The sequence below is a fragment of the Myotis lucifugus genome, unplaced genomic scaffold, assembly GCF_000147115.1.
Source record: "Myotis lucifugus unplaced genomic scaffold, Myoluc2.0 scaffold_4885, whole genome shotgun sequence".
In the NCBI taxonomy this organism is placed as follows: Eukaryota; Metazoa; Chordata; class Mammalia; order Chiroptera; family Vespertilionidae; genus Myotis; species Myotis lucifugus.
In genome coordinates, this window is record NW_005875933.1 from 1 (window position 1) to 10,925 (window position 10,925).

Here is a 10,925-nt window from a genome sequence, read left to right on the forward strand (position 1 = left end):
ACAAAAGTTAATTGCATCTCTGATACCCATGACATCTAGAGATAGAATTAAAGCCATCCGGAATCAGCCAAGGACCATGGAAGAGAAAAGGAAGCTTCGGTATCGATCAAAAGCTTTTCTTCTTTCCCAGATTTTTATGCCAATCTCGAGCTTCTACTTTTGCCCCATCTCAGAAAGATAAGAAATAAACAAATGCAACAGAAGAGGCCATCTACCTACAGAAAATTCCACATAATCCCCTGTTGCCCAGAGTGGAGGCTGTGTGTGCTAGTGGCCAGCGTCCAAAGAGTAGTGTGTGGAAATAGGGAAAGTAACTTTCTAGAGATGACATCCATCTAACACTACCTCGGCCAAGTGATCAAGGTTGACATCTTCAGAGATGAGTCATGTGATCAGAAGGATATATCCCTCTGTGGCACTCTCTCTTGAAACCTGTAACCCTAATCTAACCAGAGAAAAAAGTCAGGAAGACCACAATTTGGGAGGGAGGGAGTATATTTCTACAAAATACCCAACCAGTACTACTCAAAATTATAAGGTCATCATAAATGAGGAAAGTCTGCAAAACTGTTATAGACTCGAGGATTCTAAAGAGACATGACAACTAACTGCAATGTGGATGGGATCCTTGAATAGAAAAGTCCAGCCATCTCGGTCTCCTTGGGGCTTTGAGTGTCCCTATGCATGGGACAGTCCTTTATCCATATGATGAACCCCTTCCCTCTTACAAGACTTTATTCAAAAGTCACGCTATTTCAAATTGTAACACAGTCCCCACCCTAGCATTACCCATCTCCTTACCCTGCTGTTTTCCTTTTTCTTCCCCATAATACATATTACCTTGTAACATGCCATGCAGTTTACCCACTTTATTATTATACTAGAGGCCCGGTGCACGAAATTCGTGCACAAGAGGGGGGGGGGGTCCCTCAGCCTGGCCTGCACCCTCTCCAATCCGGGACCCCTCAGGGGATGTCTGACTGCCTCTCACAATCCGGGACCACTGTCTCCTAACCTCTAGCCTGCCTGATCACCCCTAACCCCTCTGCCTGCCTGCCTGATCACCCCTAATCACCTCTGCTTGCCTACCTGATCGGCCCTAACTGCTCCCCTACTGGCCTAATCACCCATAACTGCTCCCCTGCTGGTCTTATTGCCCCTAACTGCCTCTGCCTCGCCCTGCACACGGGACCCAGGATTCCTCCCTCTGGCTGGCCGCAGGCACCCAGGACCCTGGCCGGCTTCGTCCAGGCCAGCCGTAGCCGCAGGGGACCATGGGCGGGCAGCTTCACCCGGGCCACAGCTGCAAGCACTGGCACCTGGGACTATGGGGTGGCAACTTGTCCCTCTCCCAGGCCACAGGTGCAGGCGCGGTCGCTGGCACCCGGGACCATGGAGCAGGCGGCTTGTCCCTCTCCCGGGCCGCAGCCCGGCTGGCCCCCATTCCTCTCTCGCGAGCTCATTTGTGCCTGGCTGGTCCCCATTCCTCTCTCCCCAGTGTTGAGTGTCTGAACTCCTACAGCGTGAAGGCGTGAGGGAGTGATGACCATTTGCATATTAGCTCTTTGTTATATAGGATTTATCACTTATTCTCTTTCTCTTCCAACTAGGATGTCAGCCCCATGAGGCAAGAAAATCCATCTCTCTCTCTCTCTCTCTCTCTCTCTCTTTACTTGTTTTGGGATTTAATGTCATAGTAATAGATTTTATTTTTTTAATTGGTCTCTTTATCTCCACCTGGGATGTAGTAGGTGCTTGGTAAACATTTGGGGAATGAATGTATTACAGTGCTTGCATCTCTCACTTGCTTCTGCTGTTCCCCCAGGAGAATGGTTGACAAAGAGAAAAGTAAGCAGTCCCGACGTATCTTTGAGCTCAACTGCTGCTCTCAGTGTTTGAATTCCATTTCCCTGGTAAGTCCGCCTGTGCTGCAGTCAGAGAAATGAGCACGAGAGGGTGAACACGGGGAGGTGGGAGAGTGGGGATAAACGGGGACCCACGGAGAAGAAGAACCAATTTCAGGGCTGTTTTACTGAGGCCATAAAAATTGGGTCAGTGTAGGTGTGGGGAAACCAGGTGAGTGTGCAAAGGTCTGGGTTATTTGGGCATTGTAGCCACTGTGAGTGTCACCTTCAACAGCAAATCTGGGAAAATAATGATGCACTCCCTTTAGGGGATGGGTCTGCAGATTAAATGAGATGACATTTGCAAATGCCTAACGAGGCGCCTGGCACATTGTAACGCTCTAGAAACGGTGGCTATTTTTGCTATTGTGGGACCTGCTCAACAGATATTTGTTGAGGGAATGTCAAGCCTCATCTTAACCCCAGGCATACCGGAGATGCAAGAACATCCTGTCGGAGCTGCTCAATTCCATCAGCCTGTGGCAGAAGACGCTCAAGATCATCGGAGGCAAGTTTGGAACCAGCGTCCTGTCCTACTTCAACTTTCTGAGGTGGCTTCTGAAGTTCAACATTTTCTCATTCATTGTGACCTTCAGCTTCATCACAATCCCTCAGTTTACCGTGGGCGGAAACAACGCTCTCCAATTCACAGGACTGGAATTTTTCACGGGAGCGGTAAGTTCTCCATTTCCCCCACTGAGAGTTCACCACCTTGGGAAACCCAGAGACACACCTTGCTGGTCACTGTGCCAGACCTCTCACTTTTTCCTGGGAGTCACTGATGGGGAAAGTGGGTGTTTAAATAATGTTTTTCTTTTTTCCCCAAAAAGAAACATGCACAACATAGGAGACTTTCTGTCTCCAGAAGCAACAGCGTATGTTGTACATATGCCTCCTTTTTCTCTTTTTTCACAAAAGATTAATTATTCATACGTACTGCCTATGATCTGCTTTCTGCACCTAATATGTGGTGGGTTTCTCATGTTGTGTTCATAGATTTTCTTTTTTCTCTTTCTTTCTATAAACTGTAATGCTCCTTTTGGAAAATTCCTGCTACAGAGGAGAAAAAACTAAGAGAAGTCCATTTTCCCCTTCTTCCCTTGTTTAACTCCCCACTTCAGAGGGTATCTTTGACCACTGTTTTTCTCACTATACCAACATAGAGATATACAGGCATAGGTAGGTAGATAGGTAGGTAGGTAGGTAGGTTGACAGATAAATATTCTTTTTAAAAATAAAAATAGGGTAGGATGCTACGAGTCTTGTTTTGCAACATGTTTTGCTTTACTAGGTATCTTGGGTATGTATAGGCCCATGTTCTTCTATGCAATAGCAACCACGATTCATTTACCCAGAGCTTTATCAAGGCACAGAGCCCCTCCCTTGTGAGCTCACCTTCTAGGAGAGATTTCTGCCATTGAGAGTCTATAGACCAGGGATGGACAAACTACAGCCCGAGAGCCAGATCTGGCCGGCCATCAGTGTTTGAACAGCCTACAAACGAAGATTGGCTCCTCCATTTTTCAATGCTTGAACAAAAATCCAAAGAAGAATAGCATTTTTTTAAATTAAATCTTTATTGTTCAGATTACATTTGTTCCTCTTTTTTTTCCCCCCCATAACTCCCCTCCTCCCAGTTCCCGCCCCACCCTCCGCCCTCACTCCCCACCCACTGTCCTCATCCATAGGTGCACCATTTTTGTCCAGTCTCTTCCCGCATCTCCCACTCCCCTTTCCCCCCCAAGAATAGTCAGTCCATTCCCTTTCTATGTCCCTGATTCATTGTAATCACCAGTTCATTCTGTACATCAGATTATTTATTCACTTGATTCTTAGATTCACTTGTTGATAGATGCATGTTTGTTGTTCACAATTTGTATCTTTACCTTTTTCTTCTTCCTCTTCTTAAAGGATACCTTTCAGCATTTCGTATAATACTGGTTTAGTGGTGATGAACTCCTTTAGCTTTTCCTTATCTGTGAAGCTCTTTATCTGACCTTCAATTCTGAATGATAGCTTTGCTGGATAAAGTAATCTTGGTTGTAGGTTCTTGGTATTCAGCACTTTGAATCTTTCTTGCCATTCCCTTCTGGCCTGCAAAGTTTCTGTTGAGAAATCAGCTGACAGTCGTATGGGTATTCCCTTGTAGGTAACTGACTTTCTTTCTCTTGCTGCTTTTAAGATTCTCTCTTTGTCTTTTGCTCTTGGCATTTTAATTATATGTGTCTTGGTGTGGTCCTCTTTGGATTCCTTTTGTTTGGGGTTCTCTGCACTTCTTGGACCTGTAAGTCCATTTCTTTCACCAGGTGAGGGAAGTTTTCTGCCATTATTTCTTCAAATAGGTTTTCAATATCTTGCTCTCTCTCATCTTCTGGCACCCCTATAATTCTGATATTAGTGCGCTTGAAGCTGTCCCAGAGGCTCCTTACACTATCTTTGTATTTTCGGATTCTTTTTTCACTTTGCTTTTCCGGTTGTGTGTTTTTTGCTTCTTCGCATTTCAAATCTTTGACTTGATTCTTGCGCTCCTCTGGTCTGCTATTGGGTATAATATTCTTTATATCAGTCTGTGTATGCTTAATTTCTAGTTGGTTCTTTATCATAGCTTTGAGGGTCTCATTAGTTTTTGTGAGGCTCTCATCAAGTTTATTGCAAGCCCTCAAAATTGTGTTTTTTAGCTCCATATCCTCCATTTCTGTCATGTTTTTTTGTCTCCGCATTTTTTATGCTTTCTTGGTGCACCCCCTTGTGGTCTTTGTGCGCAGTCTTGTTCTAGTTAAGCCTTGATTGTTGTAGTTAATACTAGAGGAATTTGACCACCAGGCCGACTGGCTGTGAGAATCAGCAGAGCCCGGGAAAACTTCTGTCCTCTGGGGAGGTGCTAATCTAGCCTTTGCCTGAGGCAATCCAGCAAATGGCTCTGGGCAGGGCTTGGGCGGGGCGGGCTCAACAGGGCGGGCGAGGGAGCAGTTATGGCTGCTCTCAGTCCCGTTCCCAGAGGCTCTGCTTCTCAGAACCCCGGCAACCGCTGCAAACCTCGGAGAGAAAGCTGCCCTCACGTTCCAACTGATGCTAGACAATCCCGCTTCTCCCGTTTGAGTCTGAGTCCCTAGAGACTCGCCCGGATCTGGAGCTCAGAGTCTGAGACTCCCTCCTGATTGAAAACGACAACCGCGCCCTCAGCCACCAGCCGACTCCACGACTCCATGCGCACCTCCGTACCTTTGTATTTTCCACACTGTGCCTCCTCTGAGCCTCGGAATGCTGTTCTCTTTCCTTCTAGTTGAAGAGTCTCTCCTCAGCCAGCCTTCCTGTGGTTCTGGGTGATGTCCGTTCCGTCTTTTAGTTGTATTTTTGAAGTGGTTGTTTGCAGCAGCAGTCTCCGGTGTTTACCTATGCCGCCATCTTGGTGGTCTCTCCATGTTCGAAGAATAGCATTTTTGAGAAGCATGAAAACAATATGAAATGCATATTTCTGTGTCCATAAATAAGTTCTTTCGGAACATGGCCACACTCCTTTGTTTACACATCTGCACTGCTTTTCAGCTGTCGGCAGAGATATTGCCGTGCTGTCATCATGGTCTGACATTTACTGTCTAGCTCTTTACAGAAGACATTTGCTGACTCTTGCCGTGGAATGTTCAAAATAAGGTCCTTCCATTTGTCTTTTTATTTTAAAGACAAATTTGATTTAAAAAATTTTCTTGGGCTGAAACCAGTTTGGCTCAGTGGATAGAGCGTCGGCCTGTGGACTGAAGGGTCCCGGGTTCGATTCCAGTCAAGGGCATGTACCTGGGTTGCGGGCACATCCCCAGTGGGAGATGTGCAGGAGGCAGCTGATCGATGTTTCTCTCCCATCGATGTTTCTAGCTCTCTATCTCTCTCCCTTCTTCTCTGTAAAAAATCAATAAAATATGTTTAAAAAAATTTTTTTTTCTCAGGATAGATGCATTTAAATGGAATTATTGTGTACTTTTTTCTCATTACTATGTGTATTTTGTGTTTTTGTATATATGAAACCTTTTATTATGAAAAATTTCAAACATACAAAAAACAAAGAGTAGTATAATAAACATCCACATACACACTATGTCAATTTAAATTTGTTAACATTTTGCCATATTTGTCTTACTGTTTTAGGAGGCATTTCTCAGTAGATTACAGACATCAGGACATTTCACTCTGAACTTCAAGGTGCAGCCTGCCTTTAGTCGTGCTTCGCTTGCTCGCTGGGTCCCGGTGGAATAGCTGGGTCCCTCTATTGTAAAGCTATGCCGGTGGGAGTCCTTTCCAACTAAAAGCTTAGTGATAAAATGTCTAGGTTCTCAGTGGCCTTGGAGGTTCCTTTTCCTTGCAAACAAAACATCGAAATGGACTGGTCCATGCTTCTAGAAGACAAAAGAGGTCAATAGTCACTCATGGTTTTCTCAAGAGACCCACCTGACGTAGGGCTTATTGTCCCTTCCAGGGTTATTTTTCTGACACAGTGATGTACTATGGCTTTTACACCAATTCTACGATCCGGCATCGGAGCGGTGGGGCATCCTACAACATGCAGCTGGCCTACATCTTCACAGTTGCAGCCTGTCTGATCATCTGCTTCTTCAGTTTGCTATTCAGGTACGAAGTGTCTGCATTCCCTGATTCTAAGCTCTTCTTAGATTTAGGCAAAATCCAAGAGACTCGCCCTAGCTGGTTTGGCTCCGTGGATAGAGCATTGGCCTGCAGACTGAAGGTCCCGGGTTCAGTTCCAGTCAAGGGCACATGCCCGGGTTTCGGGCTTGATCCCCAGTAGGAGGCAGCCAATAAGTGACTCTCTCTCATCATTGATGTTTCTATCTCTCCCTCCCTTTCCCTTCCTCTCTGAAATCAATAAAAATATATTTTTTAAAAAATTCAAGAGACTCAAAAGTTACCCAGGAAAAAGTTTCTCTGTAATCTGTCTGATCATTCCTTGTTCTGCAACATAAAATATAAGTTCAGAGAGAAGGGAGAGGTTTAGAGGTTTCCGTGTGAAGCATCGATCAGACTGTCAAACCTCAGAGGGAAGGTAGGGGAGGGTGGGAGTAAGGGGAAGAGATCAACCAAAGGACTTGTATGCATGCATGGACACAGACAACAGGGGGGTGAGGGCATGAGTGGGGAGGGGGAGTGGTAGGGTAATGGGGTGATGAGGACACATATGTAATACCTTAATCAATAAAGAAATTTTTTTAAAAAAGAAAAATAAATAAATAAAAGAAATTGGTCAGTCTGGACATAAGGATGCAATAGCTCAAGTAGTTATATGGACAGAAGGATATGGATGGACGATTGTCAAATGGTAAGTATCAAAGAGGAAGTACAGATGTTTACCCCTGTGTCCGTTTGCAGGTTTGGGTGGCTTAAGCAACAGGAATCTATTTTCTCAAGTTCTGGAGGCTGGAAGGCCAGGATCTAGGTGTTGGCAGCGTTGGTATTTTCTGAGGCTCTGTCCTTGGCCTGTAGACTGTTTTCTCTCTGTGTCCTCACATGGTCTTCCCTCTGGCCATGTCTGAGCCCTAATTTTCTCTTCTTATAAGGATTCGGGCCCAGCCTTAATGAGCTCATTTTAACTTAATTACATCTGTAAAGGCCCCACCTCCAAATATAGTCCATATCTGAGGTACTGGGTGTTAGAACCCCAACATATGAAATTTGGGGCTACACAATTCAGCCCATAACAACCTCATTGCCAGCAAATTAATTCAAAATAAAATGAGCTTTATTTTTTTTTGTCCTATCAAACTATGAAAATACTCAGTGGTGGCGCATTTTGGAAAGGGAGTGTCCACGTCACTGAGCATTTATGTATCCTAAGCCTGATTTCACTGGGTCCTCTCAACATCCCCACAATAATAAGAGCTGCCTTTATTGAGTGCTTGTTGCTCTCAGCACTACATCGATTCTTGTGGTCGGCTGAACAATGCCCCTCACGTCCCAAAGATGTCCACCTTCGAATCCCCAGAACCTGTGAACATGTTACCTTACCTAACAAAAGGGACTTGGCAGATGTGATTAAGGATATTAAAATGGGAAGATCTCCCTGGATTATACAGGTGGGGACAATGTAATCACAGGGTCCTTAGAAGGGGGAGGCAGGAGGGTCAAGGTTAGAGAGAGAGTGTCGGATGTTACTCTATAAGCCAAGGAATGCAGGCAGCCTCTAGAACAGCGGTTCTCAACCTGTGGGTCGAGACCCCTTTGGGGGTCAAACGACCCTTTCACAGGGGTCACTTAAGACCATTGGAAAACACATATATAATTACATATTGTCTTTGTGATTAATCACTATGCTTTAATTATGTTCAATTTGTAACAATGAAATTGGGGGTCACCACAACCTGAGGAACTGTATTAAAGGGTCGCGGCATTAGGAAGGTTGAGAACCACTGCTCTAGAAGCTGGAAAAGGCACGGATACGGATTCTCCACTCGCACCTCCAAAGGGAATACAGCCCTGCTGACACCTGGATTTTAGATCCATTTTCTGATCTCCAGTAAGAGAATAAATTTGTGTTGTTTGAAGCCACTATGTTTGGGACAATTTGTTACAGCAATAATAGGAAGCTAACACACCTCTCATAATAATTCTGTGAGGTGAGTACTATTATTATCCCCATTCTACAGATATGGAAACTGAGGCTTAGAGCAGTTAAAATGACTAAGATCCCCCAGCTGGCAGTGTAGGGTTGTAAGTCAGGCCTGTCAGATCCCAAAGCCAGAGCATCTAACCATTGTTTGTGATCACGCTGTTCCAGAAGAACTTGGAACTAACTCTTCCATATTATTGGACTTTCTTTTATTTTAATCCATGCAGTCTCCCTCCCCTCAGTGCTTGTCCTAATAACCCTTGGTATGCTGGTTTCTGCTTTCCCTAGCATGGCCAGGTATTTCCGGAACAACTTCATTAACCCCCACATTTACTCCAGAGGGATCGCTAAACTTATTTTTTGCTGGGACTTCACCATCACCCACGAAAAAGCTGTGAAGCTGAAACAGAAGAATCTTAGCACTGAGATAAGGGTAAGGAAAGCTTGCTTTTGACATCAACATCCCCGGCCAGTCTCCTTCTCTCCTTCAGTTTGTCTGTAACTTTTCTTAAAGTAATAAGGAATTATTTTTTTATTGCCAACGATATTAGCAAAGAAAGAAACCCCCCCAAAAACCCAGAAAAAAATATTCACAGTGCCCGGTGCTTGTGGTGGTGTAGGGAGCTGGACATTTTCACAGGACACGGTGGCTTTGGAATTTGTACAAGCTTACTGGAGGGCAACTTACAAAATGTTAAGCGTAAATACTTCTTGACCTCATAGCGCCACGTTTAAAATGTTATCCAGTGGTTTTCAACCCAGGAAAGTTTTGCCCTTCAGGGAATAGATGGCAATGTCTGGACACTTTTCTGGTTGTTATGCAATCTGGGAGGGGTGGGGGTGCTATTGGCATCTAGTGTAGATGCAGGTAAACATCCTGATATGCACAAGACAGCTGCCACACACAGAACTATCTGGCCCCAGATGCTGAAAAACCCTGGTCTATTAAAAAAAAAAACTTATTAAAAAGATAGAGCAAGCAGAATGCATAAACCAGGGGGCTTTGTCAAGAGGATTGCAGATGTTAACTTGTTATTCTTCAAGGGTTTCATGACCTCAGTGTACTTTCCTAGGAGCACAGTCCCAATCTGCTGGTCCTATCTGTTCCTCTACGATTAAAAACGGCATTTGATGCAGTAATGGAAGTTCTTGCCCATTTGAGATTTTTCCCATGGGGTCTCCCATAATCCCTGTTCATCATGAACTTGCCCTGTCTCTCTCCTGTGGATCTGGGGTGGATTTGTGTCTCTGGGAGTGAAGAGTATTCACCCTGCAGGCCAATGTGACTTCCTTGTGTTTATAGGAGAACCTGTCAGAAATCCTTCAGGAGAACGTCAAACTAACGCTCAATCAGCAGCTGACCCGCTTGTCTGTCCACCTGGCGGCCTGGGTTGTCTCTACCGGAGTGGCCGTTGCCTGCTGTGTAGCGGTTTATTACCTGGCTGAGAACAACTTAGAGGTAACCAGAGTGCCAGAAGCAGCAAGGTGCAGGCACAGAGAACCAGGGGAAGGGGAGGGAGGGGAGAGAGTAGACCCTGCTACTCACACTGCGTCCATTGGCATCACTTGGAAACCAGTTTAAAAATGCAGGATCTCAGGTCCCTCCTGTGGCCCATGGGCTCAGAATCACATCTTAGCAACGTCCCCAGGTGATGTGTGTGCACGACTTAATGTGAGATGCTCTGGGCTAGTGGAGAGACGGGAACTTTGGCTGGGTTCTTCCTTTATTATTATATCCCTGCTGCTTCCCCAAACCCCTGGCACAGTGTACACACTCACTAAGTATTGTGACCTGATGGACTCTGGCAAGTGACTTAATCCTTCTGAGCCCCAGACTCCTCACCTGTAAAGTAGGAATGGTCATACCTGGCTTTGTGGGTGTGTGGTCAGGACTAGAGAAAAGTTATGTGGAGAGTCTGCCCAGTGCCTGGTCCTGCGGGTGATGAAGGAATGTTAGTTTTGTTTTGTTTTGTTTTGAAATGATATGAACTCTGAGATCAATTAGCTATGTGGCCTGGGTCAAGTACTGTTTTCCTGTAGGTTTCAGCTTTTTCCTAGATGTAGCCAGTTTGCTGAGCTCTAGAACTGTGGTGCAAGTTGGTCACTTTTTTAAATGACTTCCCTTTACCCTCGATATAAAATCTATCCTCTGTAGCACAGTTGCTAGATCTTTTATAACCTGACCCCTGCCCATATCTCTAGCCTCAATACTCCACAACCACCCATATCCCACACCAGCAACACTAAATGGTGTGTCCATAGTTCCCTGAATACACCATGTTTTCCCTCATCTCTAGGTGAGAAACCTGCAGTCCATTCTGCATGCCCCTTCACTTCCCTTCATCTTATAAACTCCTTTTCCTCCTCTGGACCTCAGCATAGGTGTCACTTCCTCTTCTCTCGCCACCACC

At 45.2% G+C, this 10,925-nt stretch overlaps 1 protein-coding gene across 1 annotated transcript; it reads left to right on the forward strand.

Annotated features, from left to right (window-relative positions):
- Window positions 1–7: 7 nt before the first annotated feature.
- LOC102423889 (transmembrane channel-like protein 5) lies at window positions 8–9,973 on the forward strand (the record flags this gene model as incomplete). The annotated part of the gene is made up of 6 exons (XM_006108996.1): window positions 8–99; window positions 1,826–1,913; window positions 2,331–2,579; window positions 6,373–6,524; window positions 8,803–8,947; window positions 9,818–9,973. Coding segments are annotated over 6 exons (882 nt in total), but the record flags the coding sequence as incomplete, so codon positions are not given.
- Window positions 9,974–10,925: the final 952 nt, after the last annotated feature.